The 18,811-nt window shown below is 39.0% G+C and overlaps 2 protein-coding genes across 2 annotated transcripts; one reads left to right on the top strand and one right to left on the bottom strand.

Moving 5' to 3' along the window:
• The first annotated feature begins 879 nt into the window (after window positions 1-879).
• Window positions 880-17,011, top strand: LOC130913736 (phytanoyl-CoA hydroxylase-interacting protein). Its single transcript, XM_057832557.1, has 5 exons — window positions 880-1,026; window positions 8,664-8,833; window positions 14,763-14,937; window positions 15,118-15,235; window positions 15,312-17,011. Exons 1-5 carry the CDS (start codon window positions 900-902, stop codon window positions 15,856-15,858), a joined length of 1,137 nt encoding a protein of 378 aa, XP_057688540.1. The 5' UTR covers window positions 880-899; the 3' UTR covers window positions 15,859-17,011.
• Window positions 17,012-17,145: 134 nt separating this feature from the next.
• On the bottom strand, window positions 17,146-18,752 carry ppp1r3c2b (protein phosphatase 1 regulatory subunit 3C2, duplicate b). The gene is made up of 3 exons (XM_057832558.1): window positions 18,685-18,752; window positions 18,544-18,613; window positions 17,146-18,405 (listed from the first exon to the last, which is right to left on the bottom strand). Exons 2-3 carry the CDS (start codon window positions 18,597-18,599, stop codon window positions 17,571-17,573), a joined length of 891 nt encoding a protein of 296 aa, XP_057688541.1. The 5' UTR covers window positions 18,600-18,613; window positions 18,685-18,752; the 3' UTR covers window positions 17,146-17,570.
• Between the last annotated feature and the right edge of the window lie 59 nt (window positions 18,753-18,811).

The following is an 18,811-nucleotide window of genomic DNA, read 5'->3' as shown; positions in this document are numbered from 1 at the left end:
AGATGTAACAATGCAGTCTTAAAGTCAACGAAAAGGAAAAGAGTGGTGGTTCATCTGATTGGTTAAAAATAGCAATGTGTATGTGTCATACATGATACAAACATGAATTTACAGTTCACACTTAATATAGTGTATACTGAATAGATTGTTTGTTTATATCTTGTGTGTTTGAGAAGATAGTACATAAGACTCTTTGTCAATACCTTTATTATTGTCATGTTTGTTGCAAATCCATTCCCATTGTTTTAAAGGAGATTATATCCATTAATCGGGAAAGAGGTCTCTTGACATTACTTTTTTAATCTCTGGTAAAATCCTAAATGTTGTCCCATGGAACCAATGCAAAACATCCCCCATACAACTAATGCCAGTGCAAATCTGCTTACTCTGGGCTCACATTTGTGGCATCACTTGCCTGAGGGTGGGCTTGGAGGGGTGTGTGGTGGGGGGGTTATGCCCTGTGGAGTAAGTCCATATGGCTTTGCAGTTGGCACTAGTGCAGTTTATTTACCGGGACATCACAACCGGTATCTTTTGAATATTCTTCAGCATTAATGTGTTTTGATTTTTTATCTGACTTCACATTGTCACTTAAACGTAAAAGGTAACATTTACTATTGTAGCAGAGTTCACTGTATTGTATATGAAAGTGCCTCGAGGCAACACTTTGGAGGAGTGATGCTGTGCTGTGTACCAACATGCTGATGAGCTTGCAGTGTTTGACAATTCTCTTTTCGGCTCACCTCTTTTAGCTCTGAACGCATCATGGGCTTTGCAGCTGCATAAGAGTCAAATAAACATCATGTTCAAAGCCCACAGCAAAAATGAGACCAGGAGGGGGGAGCTGATGGAGAGGCGAAGGGTGAGAGTGTTTGTGTGGCACATATACACACACACAGATGAGAGAAACAGACGGAGAGAGCGCGCGAGAGAGAGGATCCAGTACATTCGTTGCACCTCCTAATCAGTTTTCCAAGGCGATCTATCAGGGACTGCTGCATTTAAAGGGACTGAACCAGGGAAACGGCAAGTAAAATCTTCAATTAGTTTAACATTGTACAAGGAAGGATTTATTTTCTATTATGCAAGCATATTTGAGATTGGGAAAATACTACCTGATATTTCTACATATTTTGTGCAATGATTCCAGATTATGCGTTAATTGAGATTTTATGTAATTTTTGTCATTAAAGTTGGAAGTGTTGAGAACATTTCTTAGCCTTTTTATGAAGATTTGAGTATTTTCCATTTTTACCAGTTTGTGTACGCCTAATATTGTTCTCATAATGCTTACTCCAGGTGTGTACACTTACGCTCTCAGAATGAAGTGGCTTGTTCACATCGAATGTTGTCATGACATACAGAGCAATATAGATTGAATCCTCAGAGTTCTTGGCTCAAATCAAACTTTGTTGTCATTTTACAACAACCAAGCAGGAAGGATGAGTTTCAAACAATCATTTCACGCATGCATATCAGTGTTGCTTTTGTTTTAATTTAAAATATAACTAAGGATAACACAGTATGTTCATCTATGCTGCTCATGGTGAGCATCATTAATCTACATGGGTAAAATAAATGAACTAGCTGGGGAATTAAGCAAGTAGTGCAAATGTAACCTAGATGCAGCAAACAATAATTTCAGAAGCAAAAGATAATACTTTGATCTAGCTTTGATAGAGCTTATAGTGGTCCATGAATGCGGCATCTTTGCTCATGCTGCATCTGTGTGTTTGTGTTGTTGTTTGATATTTATCTGTGGCTGGTTCACACACAAATAATTAAACTAATGAGGTGTTTTTCTGTCAGATCCATCAGACAGACCCAAATTGCCTGATTTCGAGCAGCTGGCTATTACTATTAACGCTGCAGCGGAGAAAATTGGCTCTTTTTTTCATAGACTGATGCACAAATGAGGGCAACGGGGATGTGTGAGTGATTTGGAAACCTGCATTTGAACTGTGCTCACATGCACTGGATCTTCCAATGGAACATTCACAGACAGCAGGCTTTGATGAGTGTCCTGTGAGAATTTATTGTTGGCCCAGTTTACGTTCCTGAAAGAAACTTTAGAGATGAAATGTGAGCAAAAGCAGCGTGGAAATACACGTGCAATCGGCTTTCTCCTCGGCCTCCAGCGAGAATGGGCTAACGTGCAAATTTCACAGTTCACAGGCTTTAATAAGCTACTGCAGCCTGTCCATCAGTGAAGGTCTGGACAACACCTCAGCAGACTTTACCGTCTGCTCATGGAAGCATCTTTGTCAATGTCTAATGCAGCATTATGAGCGTGTTACGGTTGCATCCTAAACGGCTACTGAGGTTATTTTAGGCACACATATGCAAAATACTTAGTGCTAGAGGGACGGAGTGGTTGAATTAAAAGAAACATGCAATGTGTATCGGGCAGAGGTGGGTAGAGTAGCCAAAAATCTTACTCAAGTAAGAGTAGCGTTACTTCAAAATAATATTACTCAAGTAAGAGAAGCCACAAAAAATGTACTCAAGTACAAGTACAAAAAAAAAAGTATCCATTGAAAAGAATACTCAAGTAGTGTGTAACATTGTAAGTAACAGCTTTTTTTTTTTTTTTTTTTTTAAACAATGGTATTTTTTTTTCTCTCAGCACAAACTTATCTAATCATGAATTGTTGTTATAATGATACCATACAAACCCCATCACATAACCACATTAAGCCAAAGAAAAAAAATCATAGAATTCCAGCAAGAGAGAAAAAGAAAACAGAAATCAAGCATTATTCGTCCCAAGAGCATAAGTGCCCTCTAGTGGAGAAAATAGTTCCTAGTATGAATAGCGAATACTGTAGTTGTTTCATAGATACTGTTAAGAAATTAAAAGGATCATACATGCGGTTTTTCGTGGTCAATCGGTGCCAAATAAAAACTGGAAGAGAGGTTTAAACCCACGCTTTCGCGCCATCTTGAGGGCAGCTCTCTATTTTAAATACTTCATTTATTACAGTGCTTTAAAGTCGCCATAGGATTGAACAGGCTGGCATGATCATAGAAAGGCAAACTTGCGTCTGATTGGTGTTAGGGAGTCATGTGATTATTGTTGCGACGTCTCATTGGTGAAATTAGTAGCGCTACTCTTGGGAATGGCATCGCTGGCAAAAAAAAAAAAAAAAAAACAATATGTAGTATAAAGAGGACAAATAATGACTCTTGTGTAGCCCAAAGTAGCGGAGTAAGAGTAGCGTTTTTTTCTTCACAAATCTACTCAAGTAAAAATAAAAAGTATGGCTTAGTAAAACTACTCTTAGAAGTACATTTTTCTCAAAAGGTTACTTAACTAAATGTAACAGAGTACATGTAACGCGTTACAACCCACCTGTTCTATCAGGGTATCATTTGTTCATTCCATATCTGTTTGAGAATCGAAAATTGGAAAACGGATAATAACTTCTCATTTTATTTCTCGTTTTCAAATAAAAAATCAGATGACTTGTAATTTCATTTCTTGTTTTCAAATAAAAAATGTCAGTGTATCATTCGTTCAATCTATAGCTGTTTTAGAATCCTAAAATGGATAACGACTTATTTAATTTTGCGTTTTCAAATCAAAAATCGGAAAACGAATAACGGCGAGCTCCTTTTTGCCGTTTTCAAATTAAAAATAGAATATGAGAGGATGGAACTATCATGGTATTTTTGTTCTATTCATTTTTTTTTTTTTTAACATTTCTGATGTGTTGCGACCCGGAAATTGTTGACTTTTTTTCTGAGGAAGGTCAGTCAGTCTCCACCCGGTGATTCAATTGATTGGTGAATCAAGTAGCACGATAGCTAACATTATTACTAGGGCTGTCAAAATTATTGCGTTAACGGGCAGTAATTAATTTTTTAAATTGATCACGTTAAAATATTTGATGCATTTAACGCACATGCCCCGCTCAAACAGATTAAAATGACAGCACAGTGTCATGTCCAATTGTACTTGTGGTTTTTTTGGTATTTTGTCACCCTCTGCTGGCGCTTGGGTGCGACTGATTTGATGGGTTTCGGCACCATGAGCATTGTGTAATTATTGACATCAACAGTGACAAGCTACTAGTTTATTTTTTGATTGAAAATTTTACAAATTTTATTAACACGAAAACATTAAGAGGGGTTATGACATAAAATATCTATAACTTGTACTAAAATTTATCTTTTAATTCTACAAGTCTTTCTATCCATGGATCGCTTTAACAGAATGTTAATAATGTTAATGCCATCTTGTTGATTTATTGTTATAATAAACAAATACAGTACTTATGTACAGTATGTTGAATGTATATATCCAATATATAATTCCAACAATAATTTACAGAAAAATACGGCATATTTCATAGATGGTTTGAATTGCGATTAATTACAATTAATTAATTTTTAAGCTGTGATTAACTCGATTAAAATTTTTAATCGTTTGACAGCCATAATTATTACTTAATGTTTTGTCAAGTATGGCAGGCGTGTATGTGCTTTTTAAAGAGGGGAAGGTTTCAAGATCTGCGCGGTTAGACTGTGCTCACAAAAAAAAGTCAACAACTTCCGGGTCACAACACATCGAAAATATTACAAAACAAAACCAAATAGAACAAAAATACCATAATTACATTCTCTTATATTCTATTTTTAATTTCAAAACAAAATCAAAACAGTGAAAAATAGACCGCCGTTATGTTTTCCGATTTTTGATTTGAATACGAGAAATAAGTCGTTATCCATTTTCCGATTTTGGATTTGAAAACAGATGTGGAAGGAACGAACGATACCCCGATAAATGTGGTTGACTGCGGAGAAGTAAGGCAGACAGCAAATGAAACACATATCAAAAAGTGGCTGAACCTAGTCTGCTACTCAAGGCTTTGTGCAGTGGTGTGGATCAAATGGCTGAAGTGTGACGAATAGTGATTCATCACCTTCCACACTCTCAGATTGTCCAGTCCTGTCAGACATTAAAAGAAGTGATGTGAGAAAAAACACAAGAATCAATAGGTGCAAACATTAAAAAAAAAAAATATATATATATATATATATATATATATATATATAGTGTATATACTGTATATAGTAAGAGAGATCCAACAATATTCGAATCTCACGGTTTGGTATCATCACTATATTAATGTCAAAGTACAATAACACTGAGCTAAAACTTGATATTTTGTTTTTGATCTGACAGCTATTTTTTGGGTGTAGAATCCAAAACTGACCTGTTTTTCTTTGTTCTTTTTATTGTTTTTTTTTTCCCTCTATCAAGGTTATTCTCAATGTCTACATGCATATGAGTTGCCCGTATGTTTCTTTCATATTTTGTGGTATGTCAAAATTTGAATGTTTATATAAAACACCCACATGTCGAGTATTTATTTTGTAATTTGTATACAGTATTTCAATGTATTTAAAAAAGAAAAACAAGGTTCTTATAGTTAAAAAAAAAAAAAAAACTTGACGACATAGGGAAAAACTGACATCACTTCTGGATTCCCCACCCAAGAATTAGTTAAAAACACATATCAAACCAAAGTGACAAAAACTGTTCACCAGTGTAATAATTGTTGCCTGGCTCTGCCAGACTTTTCTCCCTGTATTTTTCAAACACTGAGAGAAATAGTCTGGGAACCATCCCATTAACAGCCTTTTCGAGCAGGTACAAAATCAATCGACAAATCAGATTCGCTTATTTGCGTGACGTGCTCTTAACGAGCAACGTCAGTCTTGCGCGTCGGAAGTCGTCTCCACAACAAAGCTGAACAGGAGAGCCGAGAATATGTTCCAATCCACGGTAAAATCAGTTTTAAATGACCAAAAACACATCGACACGAGTCATTGACAAGTCTGTCCCGCGCTAGCCAAGTTGAATAAACTCCGCTCTCCTCGTACGTTTACTTCCGCGCGCAAGTCCCTCGTCCTGCTCTCGTCGCTTTAATAACGTGACGTCTGCACTGCCCGTTGCTGATTGGTCCACTCCGCTGTCTGTTTGCTGTGGCTGACTCCGCCCTGGAAATTGTATCCGCTTGAATGGTGGCCAGACTCAATAGCTGGAACAGCGGTGAGTCTGGTGTACCAGGCTATAATAATTGCACTATTTTGCCCAAAAATTTGCAGTATAACAGAACAGTTGACAGTACAGCAGAGATGCATATACTGTACAGTGAGGAGCAGAAGTATTTGCACCCCTTGTGATTTTGCAAGTTTACCCACTTAGAAAAAAGGAAGAGGTCTTAAATTTCAATCATAGATGCATTTCCACTCATAGAAACATAATCTTAAAAAATCCAGAAATCACATTGTATGATTTTTTAAAATAATTTATTTAAAGTATTTATACCCCAGAGAATCAGTAATAATTATGACACTCAAAGTGTTGTCAGTCTACTTTAACAAATAAAATAAAATAAAATAAAGTCCACCTTTACCCCATGAGTAACCACCCACCCACCACCCGTTTGAGCTCATTATTGTTACCTGTGCACTCCACAGTCAATCATAATCCAACTGCTACCACGGGCAAGACCACCAGAGAGCTTTCGAAAGACACCAGAGACAAAATTGTTGAGCTCCACAAAGCTGGAAAAGGCTATGGGACAATTGGAAAGCAGCTTGGTGAGAATAAATCAACAGTTGCAGCAATTGTTAGAAAATGGAAAAGGCTAAACATGACTGATAATCTACTTTGGGCTGGGGCTCCATGTAAAATGTCTCCTCGTGGGGGATCACTCATGATTAGAAAACTGAGGGCTCAGCCTAGAACTACACGGCAGAAGCTAGTCAATGACCTGAAGAGAGCTGGATGCACAGTTTCAAATGCGGCTGTCAGTAGAACATTACGGTGGTATGGTTTAAAAGCATGCATTGCTCAGAAGGTTCCCCTGTTGAAACCAGTACATGCGAAGGCCCGTCTGAAGTTTTCCAGGGACGAGCTGAATGATGCAGAGAGTTCATGGGAGAAAGTCATGTGGTCAAATGAGACCAAATTAGAAACTTTTTGGTGCAAACTTTACTCATCGTGTGTGGAGGAAAAAGAAGGATGAGTACAATCCCAAGAACACCATCCCCACTGTGAAGTATGGGAACATCATGCTTTGGGGCTGCTTTTCAGCAAAGGGGACCAAGGGGATAGGACGATTGTACTGTATAAAGCAGACGATGAATGGTGAAAGGTATCGTGAAATTTTGAGCCACAATATCTTTCCCTCTGTCAGAGACTAGAAGATGAGTCCTTGGTGGATCTTCCAACATGACAATGATCCGAAGCACACAGTCAAGCTGACCAAGGAGCGGCTGCGTAAAACGCATATCAAGGTTCTGAAGTGCCCTTGCCAGTCTCCAGACTTCAATCCAACCGAAAATCTTTGGATGGAGCTGGAATTTCATGTTTCTCAACGACAGCCCCAAAACCTGACAGACCTAGGGAAGATCTGTGTGGAGGAATGGGTCAAAAACCCTGTTTCCATATGTGAAACCCTGGTGAAGAACTACAGAAAGCATCTGACCTCAGTAATTGCAAACAAAGGCTTTTGCACTAAATACTAGCACTCGTTTTCTCAAGGTTACAAATACTGATGAACCCCACTAAATTAGCAATAAATTGATTAAAAAACATACAATTTCTGTTTTTTTTTTTGTTTTTTGTTTTTTTAGATTATGTCTCTATGAGTGGAAATGCATCTATGATTGAGATTTCAGACCTCTACCTATTTTCTACGTAATTGGGTGAACTTGCATCACAAGGGGTGCAAATACTTCTGCTCCTCACTGTATATGCTCCTTGGAAGCACATATAAACTGGGATAAGTTCCAATACACCCATGACCTTCGTGAGGATGAGCGGTACAAAATATGTTTTAGAATTGAGGAGATGGAGGGATGCTAGTGACACATGGTTGCTGGGAGACTGATGGAGGTGATTATAAAAGGCATGGAGTCATCTGGGAGCGTCTCATGTTGCATAATGATGGGTAATGTCAGATAAGGCCACCAAATAGAAGGGGAAAGAGACTTGGGGACAAAATGAAAGATGAGCCATGAATGAAAGTTTAATTTGTCTCTGCTTTAGAGATATTATCGTGTTAGTTTTTAGTACCTTTTCAATAATATCTTTGTATCTCCATCATGATATGATGCACTAAAGTTCCTGTTCCATATTTCAGTTTAACATTTTATAAAGAACAAAGAAATATTATTAAGTACCTAGGATCAAACTACTTTAATTGTGTTCAGTTACAAGCTCAAATATGATTGCTACTTAACCAACCGATGTATCGATTCAGATCGATGTATCATTACACCCTTAATCCTTGACTATTTATCATGCATGTATTAATAAAAGAAACAGCTTGATCTGTGTATTAGGTTAGCAAGACGTTAAATGAATAATGTGTTTGGTCAAATGCATTAAAAAGCGGTAAATTAATAACTCATCAGGTAATTGATAAGATTCCAACTAGTGTTTAAAGTTCCCTACTACATCAGCAAATAGTGTATTTATTTGCATTTACTGGACTCTATATATAGAGCTTGGTTATTTGCACATTAAAATATTCACAAGGCTCAAGAGATTATGTTTTGCAAGTGACAGTGATTTTAATGGAAGTATTTTCAAAAAGGATATGCTGTCATTTGGCTTTCAAATGTCCTGTTTTATCCCCCGACAGAAATGGACACTCCTCTCGCCACCCCGTGCAACATCCAAATATGTGAGGTGACGTGCGATTCGTTCCGCATCGTGTGGGACATGACTCCCGAGGACACGGCCAGAGCCACACACTTCTTCATTGACCTGAGTCGCAAGGAATGCAGAGATCCCAACCGCTTTAAACACAGGGTGAGACAACCACGAAACACCCTGTGTTTCTATTACCTGGGAGAAACTGTTTGCATACAACTCCTTTGAGATGACAGCAAAAGGCTTAAATAAGAAGTCAAAATTCAAAAGGGTCTGGTAAGGTTAACATAAATTCTGGACTAATCTAAGTGCGGAAAGTAGCGGCTGTGCCCTTTCAGTCTGTTCCAATTGAAGCAAAAGGGAAAATGAGCGTGTGACTCAAGAGCTCTGGGCCTCTGACTCACTTGTTCTTTTTTTTTATTTATTTTTTTTAAATATCATTATTCTAACCAGTAACACAGACCAGTTATTGTGGTAATTACTTCTAATGCACACCATTAACTAATTTTAGGCAGATCTAGTCACCAAGTTGGCAAGACATGGAAATGTTATTAATATGAATGTTGGCCAGGCCATACACAAAAATCCTTACAGAAAATGTTATTTGCTAAATGCATTCAAATTCGACATCAATTGAAAATCTAAACACTTTTGCTGCTCCTCGTCCTTCACTGGATTTTACAAAACATAATCGTTGCTATAATTTGCCAGAATCTGTCTCTCTGGCTTTACTAGGAAACTATTAATTATACGGTTGTCAAACTTGCTGGGAGGGTGCATTTTGGTCAGAGGAAGAACAAGGAACAACAAGGAAGAACTAATATCGGTCAAAAAACAGTGGCGCGGGAAGTGGGGTTCTAAGGGTGCTGCAGCACCCACTGGTGTTGGGGAGAAAAAACATTTTGGTATATAATTTTTGTTAAAAATATCTAAATACAGTGATCCCTCAGTCCATTATTATTTTTTTTCTATTAAAAAAATTAATAAATACAGACGAGCTTTCCCGAGCCGATCGCGAGTCTCACTCTCACTCACTCCCTCCTTCCCTCCCGCTCCCTCTTTCTACGTCAGGCACTGCACTGGAGTTGTTTATTAAAGTTAACGATGTTGACAGATGTTCGGGTTTTATCTTGCCGCAGAGCCAAAGCTTCAAAGCGGTGCATGGGTCAATCATTGTTTAACTTGTTAAACAGTTGCTGTGGCAACTCATTGTGTGTAAGTGAGGAGATGGAGCGGATTTGAGTGGACTCACTCAATGAAGCATTTAATAAAGACATGCATTTTTATACTTTATTCTTGTTTTCAAATAATTCAGTGGGTCAGTAACATGTTTAAAACTAATAATTATTACATTTGAAATTCTTGAAAACCATTTATTAAAATATACATATACCAGGGTGCCCCCAGGATTGATAAATCTAAATTCAAGACTTTGAGACCTTTTTTAATGCCATTTCAACTGAAAATTAATACTTTTCTCGCACCCATTATTTAGATAATATTGGATCATATTAATAAAATATAAAGCACTGAACATCAAATTTAACCTCAATTACTAAGTGTGTTTGACAAAAGAATGCACATTTACTGAAGATAAAATTAAAACACATTTAAATATAAGGTCTTTCAGATTTTTTTTTCCCAGGATAAAATGGATTTTACACTATTTTTGTAAAGCAACTTCAGAAATTACATTTGCAATACAACAGGTTTCCCTTTTAAGAGGACCTAGCCAAGGTGGTAGGTTGCTGATTGGTCAAGTTGGTCACCTTAACTGGTGACTGTCAAGTTGGTCACCTTAACTGTGAAGTACTTGGGAAAATCTTGCAATTGGCAGTGAAAGTTTAAAAAACAGCCACTAAATGGCAGTCGTTTACAATTAATTACCACAAATTAAAAAAGCTACACATGACCATTTCCCTTGGCAATTGTTTTTTTCTAATCACATTACAAGAAGTACACAAAACTCATGTTGATCCTTTGTTAGCTATTGAAGACATTTCTTTTAATCAGACAGAGAAAATCCATACTCTTATTCAATCAAGAAAAACATTTAAATAAACCAGGAGGTGTTTTACTATCACCTACATTATAATTTGCCTATCACCATGCCATGTTATTCAGATCAAAGTTACCCCGCACTCGTTCCAATAATAGTGTCATCCGAGTTGTGTATCAGAGGGTGATGGTGGATCTACGACTCCGGTTTATCCATGCTAAGGCTAGTGCACCTGCCAATACATGGCTAACTCTTGAGTTAAAACTACGAAATTCACATTCATTCGAAAGGCAAACCGTGCAGAAATACATTACTGCATCTAACACATTTTAATTGGAGAAATTGGCAACTTACTTTGAAATGTTAAGCAGGTCCACTGCCTTCGCATGACCCATAAACTGCGACCCAAAGTATCTGGATGCGACTTGCTCGCCGATCCAAATCCTCACATGCTGGTCCAACTGTTTGGACTTGGTTGTCTTGTTAAAGCTTTCGTCGAACATAACAACTAAGGCATCAGAGCAGTTCCTTACGTTAGCACACAGTACTGTGCAATTGCCTGCTGTTGTGATGTTGATGCTAATGGTGCTAACAGCGCGCACGCACGAGGTGCATTATGATTTGTAGTGCAGTGCATCATAAAAATTCTACGCGTCATCTTCGTTATGGATGAAAAAAAAACAACAACTTTGTCACGGATATAATTTAGGTTGCACTGAGATGTTCTTCAAAATTAAAACCACGGTGAAAAAATTCCAGAATTACGACAGCTAATTTAATACTTTTAATACCTATAGTAATGGAAAACTAAATTCCATGCTTTTTTAATACTTTTAATAACCCGCGGGTACCCTTTATACATAAAAGTTTTTATTTTAATTATGCTTTGGGGAAAAAAGTGAAAAAACATGTCTTATATGTATCTCTTTCCAATGCTAAATATGAATAAAGACATTGAACACACACCAAAAACCCCTCCCAAATTTTTTTGGGGGTGGGGGGGGCACTACCTGGCGGGTTTTCACTTATCGCGGTGGATTCTGGTCCCCATTAACCGCGAAAAACGAGGGATCACTGTGAATAAAACACACTGAAATGTTTGTGTAATTAACTTTGGAGATTTATGTGTTGAAAATGTTTTTGGTATAACATGGTCACCACCTGGCACCTTGCTTGCTACACAGGTCACAATGAATAAGGCGCTATTGGAACGGAAAATTTAACTGTTGACAGAGGAGGCATTACCATGGCGCAAAAACGATTTTTTTCTCTCCAAAAACAGTGAAATTCGAGGCCGAAAATAAAAATGCTTATGATGATAGTTCTACAATAGTGCCCAGTGAGGAAAAGTTAGCGGCAGATTTAGACTGTGGAGTCCAGAAAGGAAATCTATCTTTGGTGTCTTCAAATAGGTAGGATATGTTTTGTAGCCATATTATTATTGCTGTTTATTTTGATTTTTATTGCTGTTGAGCTTCCACCGAGCAGAGCGCTGTTGGTTATTCGGGTGCAATTTATTTTAGTGTTGTGAAAAGGGGGTGTTAAACCGAGGCTTACTGGACCTTTCAGTTTTCACATGTGTTCGTGTGTCCTTGCGCCGCCTAGCTGCGGGGATTTGCATTATAATACACGGCACTTTTATTTCCAATACCAGAAATCCAACACACACAGTAGGTGAAATAGAACTCTGTTTTTGTAGTAGCCTAGTAGTAGTAGTAAGTAAACTATCTGTCATGCGTGTGTACTGCCATCGTGCACGCCTTGTATGGAGAAAACGTGCGAGCATGACAAATTTGGACCAAAATGGCTATTTTTGGATGTGAAAACTAAAATACATCCCCAGCACCCCCTGCTGTGAGTGACTTCCAGCGCCCCTGTCAAGAAATGACCTAAAATCACTAAAAATAGGACACGATATAAAGTAATCAAGTGTGTCCTTAGGCACAGTAACAAATTAGTCCCATTGATTGAAAGAACCAGTTTAGATTTTTTAAAATATATATATAAGTGATTGCTAACTAAATCACTATAAATATGGCAGGTTGCCAAGGAAAATCAACAGCATAATTGTACTCTAATTTATTGGGATTAAATTTGTGTTCTTTAGAGTGTGTGCAGGTATACCGTCTCCCTCTAGTGCAAGTAAATGTAAACTGTAGCTTTTCTTACTAACATGCGAGGGCATTCCACTACTTCAATTACACTATTTTCTTTCACTTTATTGAGCAACGAGCATGTCTAAAGATTGCTCATAACCCAAACGTTGGTTTAAAAGCAGTGTTGAAAGTGAGCCAGAATGGTCAGGAACGCAGTTCCGGTATAAGATTCAGGGCCGCAATGTAGTTCCGGTATAAGATTCAGGGCTGGAATGCTGTTCTGGTACACGGTGCTTTGATTCCGAAAATATGACGGCAACTGTCAAAACGCTATGTAAAAAAAATGTTTTTTTTAAATGCTAAGCTGCCACACATGCATTTCATCTCCAATAAGAAAACAATCTACCAACATCAGATTTACGTACACAAGTATTAACAACAAGCGTAATAAAGTGCTTGTGTAGCGTAATCCGTTTCCACCGATATTTATTATTTATTTTATTCCACGGACGGCATGGAGGTTTCCCCAGCTGCTGCAGTTATCTGAGTCTGACGATGAGTCACGTCAATGTGCGAATGCACGCAGCAAAGCAAAACGCCTGGACTCATTTTTCCGTTCATTTGGCTGACATAGTGACATGTGATCAGCAGAGATAATTAGCTCTGATTGGTTCAAATGTGCATGTTTTCTGGAACAGCACAAAAAAAAAAAAAAAGTTTGTTGAATTGATGTGACAAAAAAGGGCAATGCAACAGAAAATGGATCAAATCTTTAAGAGCAGGGAAATAGTTGAGGAGGTTTATCATATTTAGTTTTATTTGCTCTCATGCAGAGGTTCAGAACATCTTAGCTGTCAATGTGCACTTTGGACTTATATTTGTTCATTTATGTTAGGCTACTTGTTCATTTCCTTACGATTTAAAAAAAAGTCAATGTTTGCGCAATCTTCTAAATATATTCCATTTCACTCTGCATAAAATACGTCATTTGTACTTATTTTTCTGAATGTATGTTACTTATATCTTTATTATTTAAAAAATGTAAATGTTTACATTAACTTCAATTTTATTATACATCCTATGTTCTTAAGCAGTTAAAATTGAGATTTGGCATTTAGTATGTGAGCAAATGAGGGAAAATAAAAATTAGGAGATGGAGGTTTGCGTTATTGCTGTTTTTGTTAACTTTTACTTTGCAAATCATTAAAAAAATACAATTTTGAATGAAAATCAGTTTTTGTATGTGTCACAGAAATAACTGTGCCAAAACAGTTGTCTTTGCATTTCAGTAGTTTAAGGCTGTTTGACCCCCCAAAAAATGAAAATAAATAAATAAATAAATAAACTTACAAAATTTCTGGCTCCGTGGCGACCTTCACGTCGGGGAGTTCCGGCAAGAAATTCCAGCCACTTTCACCCCTGCTTAAAAGCCACATCCCAAAACTTAGGAATATGATAAATTGGACCACATGTAAGTCAAAGCACCAATTTCACAGTAAATCAGTTGTTGCATGAACAAAAGATTGAATCATATTGGTATTTCTTCCTTACCAGCAACTAAAACATTTGTACTGTAATGTTAACAATTGCCCTGATATGATTCAATGTACTAACCATGCAGCATTATCATGTTGTAATAAATTGTTAATTTGGCAAAAGGGGTCACGCTGAACTTCACGTTTTTTTGTAAAGTGACAACGGATTAGGAATTTTCATTGGACAGAGATAAAAGAGCAAAACAGTTACAGCATCGTGTTACCATGGCTATGTGAGCCTCTTGAGTGTTTAGCGGAACTTCTTAGACACCTTGGTCAAAACAAAGCAGCCAGTTCGAGCGTCTCTTAGTTACAGCCGCTTAGGTTTTAAAGCAATATCATGGTAATGATGCAAATCCTAAAGAGGGTAGGGCGTGATTTGCAAAGCCATTAAAATTTCCTTTGAAATGCTAATGAATTGAAGAGGATCCATTTATTATTGTTGCTTCACACTCCAGGATGTACCAACCAAACTGGTGGCAAAGGCTGTGCCCCTGCCCATGGCTGTTCGAGGACACTGGTTCCTCAGCCCCTGCACGGAGTATTGTGTGGCCGTGCAAACTGCAGTCCGACAGCTGGATGGCGAATACCTCGTGTCAGAGTGGAGCCAAGTGGTGGAGTTCTGCACGGGAGGTGAGGCATCTGACATCTCAAGTGATGCTAATGTATGCCATGAGAAGTTACATAAGCGAAGACAAAAAAAAACTGATGTGTGAAGTTGCATAAAAAACAATTCTCTTTGGGCATATGGTCATTAGCATTTGAAAGCACCGCAGTTTTGAAATGATTATTAAGTTCCTTTTAACTTTGCAGACTACGCCATAGAACACCTTCAGCAGCTTCTCGACAAGGCCAAAGGCTCTGCAGGAAGGCTTCTGAAATTTTCTACGTTTTATCGCAATCAGCATCCAAATTACTTTGAATGCGTCAGGTATGTAGGGCATAAGAATGACTAATGGAACAGTACTGATGGTAATAGTATGCTTTCTGTCGGGTTGATTTTTTAGAAAGGAGTGTGCCGGTGTGATGCGTCCTGCCCTTAAAGACACGAGTGGGAGTCATGGTTCTCCTATAAATGGCAAACTGCTGGGAGTCTTCTTTAGCTGCAACACTGAGTTCGATACAGGACTCCCCCCAAAAGACTCTCCATACGGACCCCTCCGCTTCCAGATCCCGGCTGGACACCTGCTCAACCCCAACATCTCCCTGTACTTTGCTGACTTTTATTGCATGTACACAGCCTACCACTATGTGGTTCTGGTGCTGGCCCCCATAGGCACAGAGGGAGACCACTTCTGCAGAACCCGCCTCCCCATGTTAGACTTGGCGAACAACCCTTTCTTGACATACACCGCTCCCCAGAGACCGGGAGAGGAGCCGCTGTACTGCCATGCCAGCGACGTCATCCTCGAGGTGCTTTTCACAGAGCCGGTCAGTTTGGATCAGGGAACCGTGGAGCAAATCAGTGGACACCACCAGCTCATGAGTTTGACCACAGCCAATGCCAAGAAAGACCCGAGCTGCAAAGTGTGTAACATCAGTGTGGGCCGCTGAGGCAGCTGATAAGCTCATGTCCGAGGCTAAAAGACACGCAGCTCAGCGTGTCGGCCAAAACTCAAAGGAAAACACTTGACGGGAGTGTGCATGCTGCTTTCGCTTCTCCCTCCCTCCCTGGCTAGAGTAGAAATATAACCACAGATGTCTATTATGGGCAGTCGAAAATTTATTTATATTCACAGCTGTGGAAAAGACTACATATCCCTGGTTTCTTGATAGTATTTTGTATGTTTTAGTTAGTGGTGTACTGTCATGGTAAAAATGGTGCAGACATTTCAGGTGCTTACTTAGAATTTCAATTCAAAATTATAAAATACAGCATTAAAATATAAATAGTACATGAGCTCAATGGACTACTGGTTATAACATTTTGGGGTTTCATTTTTGGCCTTCCGTTGTGGAGTTATAGCATGTTTCCCGCTTATGTGTTTAATCCAGTTTCCTCCTGGACTCCCAAAATATGCATGTCAGGACAACTGAAGGCTGTAATTTGACCAGAGGTACAAATGTGATGAACAATTGTTCATCAACAGCAGGAGTGGGTAAACTATTCCACAAAGGGCTACAGTGGGTGCGGGTTTTTGTTGCAGCACATCATGAGGACACCTTTTCACCAATCTGATGTCTTACAAGTGCAATCAGTTGATTGCAGTGAAGTGTTTCTTGTTTCCCTAGACCCCTCATTGGTTAAACCGCCTGTGCTGGATCAGTTGTAACAAAGACCAGGGCCTACAGCAGCCCTTGAGGACCAGTTTGCGGTTTGCCCGCTCCTGATCTACAGCATATTTCCAGTTAGCTCGAATTGGCTTTAGCTAATGTGTCTCAAATTACAACTACTACTACATAAAATGAGTAGGTAGAATTCATAGTGGCACTCGTCATTTTGAGTAGCAACAGGCACCTTGACAATGTTGGCTGTCCCATTTGACCTTTCCCTATAATTTAACTCTCATGTACTCATGTTGCCACCCTCCAGCCAAGGTCCTGGCAAAAGCCAGCTATGTGAGCTACAATGTTGGGCTTCATTTGTTGGCCTCGTGACCTGTCACATAGACTAGTAAGAAAATGTTTTGGTACTGAAGTAAGGTGGCCCTATTAAGAAATACTGCACTGGTGGAAGACACTAATTAAAAAAAAAAAAAAAAAAAAAGGGACTGATAGCCCTGGCCCACTCTACAGTTTTTGTTAATTAACTGAACGTGTAGCCTACCTTTGTGTTTAATTTTGCGAGTCCTTCCCTTGTCTGAAAATGTGTTTCTAGACATCAGACTAGACGTTTGATTACCAATTACAGATGTGATAAGAACAATGGGTTCGTAAAGTCCCCTGTTATCATCAGTCAGAGTTTACTTCAGTTTACTTCAACAGGCCTGAGCTAAGATTAGCCTGTATCCCGCTTCGGGGCCTGGATTTGTCCCTGACGATAATCTGTGACCTATTTGTGAATCCCAGAGATGCCCAAAGTAAAAGAAATCCCACACTCTCCGTTATACAACAGTGATGAATGAGTTTAATAAAACAAAAAATGAAGTGTGTAGTGTCGACACACAAATAAAAGACTGGTGTCCAGTGAAAACTAACGATGAGTTCTTTTATTATTATAATACAGCAAAGACAGAGAGAAGCACAACACTCATTAAAACAAAAGAATCATTTCAAATGGTTTCTGCTTTACATAAAATTAGCTGCAATTACATTTTTCAACCTCCCTATCTGTGACAAAGATGTGAGCTCACACACACATCAATTGCGTAGTTCTGCCCATTGTTGTTGTCCCAAAAAGTATTACTCTGCCCACCTGGTGAATATCTTAAGCAGAATTCAATCTTCCTCTTTGCATCAAGCACTTTTGGAATGTCTATGTCAAACTCAAAGATGTCGGTTTGTGGCCCTCCAAAGCGTTGCTGCAGGTGCGTGCAAGGCTCATCTCTGTAACTCTGCCAGGAGTCAAAGGTGATACGCACACACACATCTTTTTGGAAGCTGATGTTTTGGACTCGGACGGTGCCTCTGAGGGCTTGCTCAGTGACCGTGCAGTTCTCCAAGATGACCATGTTCTCAGCAAGCTTGGCACGAAAGGCTTGGAAATTAGCTGAGGGCTGTGGAAAGCCAAGCGTGAGCTGTGTTCCTGGGCAGCAGGTGCTGACCGTGCAGCTGTAACCGGCTTCTGTCGTACTGACAAGACCCTGGAGGGACGGCAGGGGCTCCAGGTCGGAATGGTCTTCTTCGTCGGAAAAGACTCGAACATCTGCCAGAGAGCGCCCCTTGGAGTCAGCGAAAACCACATGCTTGTTCTTGATTGGGGCCACAACGTCATCGTCATCAAAATCCAAATCCTCAAGGAAACTTGAGCTGACTTGGCTCAGGATGACAGATGACTCGTGTTTTGGTAGTGCAGAGCGGATGCAAGGTCGCAGAGGTTTCAGGATGGGCACCCAAACATGTGGACACAATTGTTTACGTTGGTTCAAACACAGCCTGACCGCAATCTCTACTAGTCCCGCAGACTGTGCCATTGAGCCAAGGCCAAATATGGGTAGGAAACTGAAAATTGTAAAAAAAAAAAAAAAAAATGGCATAATGATCAAGATTTTCTCTACATGCAGTTAGACGATATCACCCCAAATTAATTGCAATTCCATTTTCACAAGTGCATGCATATATTCCATATTAAGTTCTTACGTTGTGCCGGATGTCTCCATGTTGGTGGTGCAGAATGAGGGATTCAAAGTACCCATGTGTGCGAACACGGCTTAAACAAGAGGAAAACCGTGAGTACAGTGTTAGTAAACATCAAACTTTACAACATCCCATCTTACTTACAAAATGGTGGACAGCCAGTGCTCCTGCGAGGTGCTTGTGTTCCCCTCACCCACAGCAGTCTTGTGTGAGCTTCTATTTATACTCTCCCAGCTATCTTCTTGTACTCCGCCCCCTCTGCTCTACTGAC

The sequence above is a fragment of the Corythoichthys intestinalis genome, chromosome 3 (genome assembly GCF_030265065.1).
Source record: "Corythoichthys intestinalis isolate RoL2023-P3 chromosome 3, ASM3026506v1, whole genome shotgun sequence".
Classification (NCBI taxonomy): domain Eukaryota; kingdom Metazoa; phylum Chordata; class Actinopteri; order Syngnathiformes; family Syngnathidae; genus Corythoichthys; species Corythoichthys intestinalis.
This window is presented reverse-complemented; position numbering and strand designations above follow the sequence as displayed.

Coding starts and splice junctions, on each gene's coding strand:
- ppp1r3c2b (XM_057832558.1), bottom strand. CDS start 18,599: ATGGGTACTTTGAATCCCTCATTCTGCACCACCAACATGGAGACATCC. Junction 18,406..18,543: donor ATGGAGACATCCGGCACAAC/GTAAGAACTTAA, acceptor TACAATTTTCAG/TTTCCTACCCATATTTGGCC.
- LOC130913736 (XM_057832557.1), top strand. CDS start 900: ATGAGAGAAACAGACGGAGAGAGCGCGCGAGAGAGAGGATCCAGTACA. Junction 1,027..8,663: donor GGGACTGAACCAGGGAAACG/GCAAGTAAAATC, acceptor ATCCCCCGACAG/AAATGGACACTCCTCTCGCC. Junction 14,938..15,117: donor GGTGGAGTTCTGCACGGGAG/GTGAGGCATCTG, acceptor TTAACTTTGCAG/ACTACGCCATAGAACACCTT.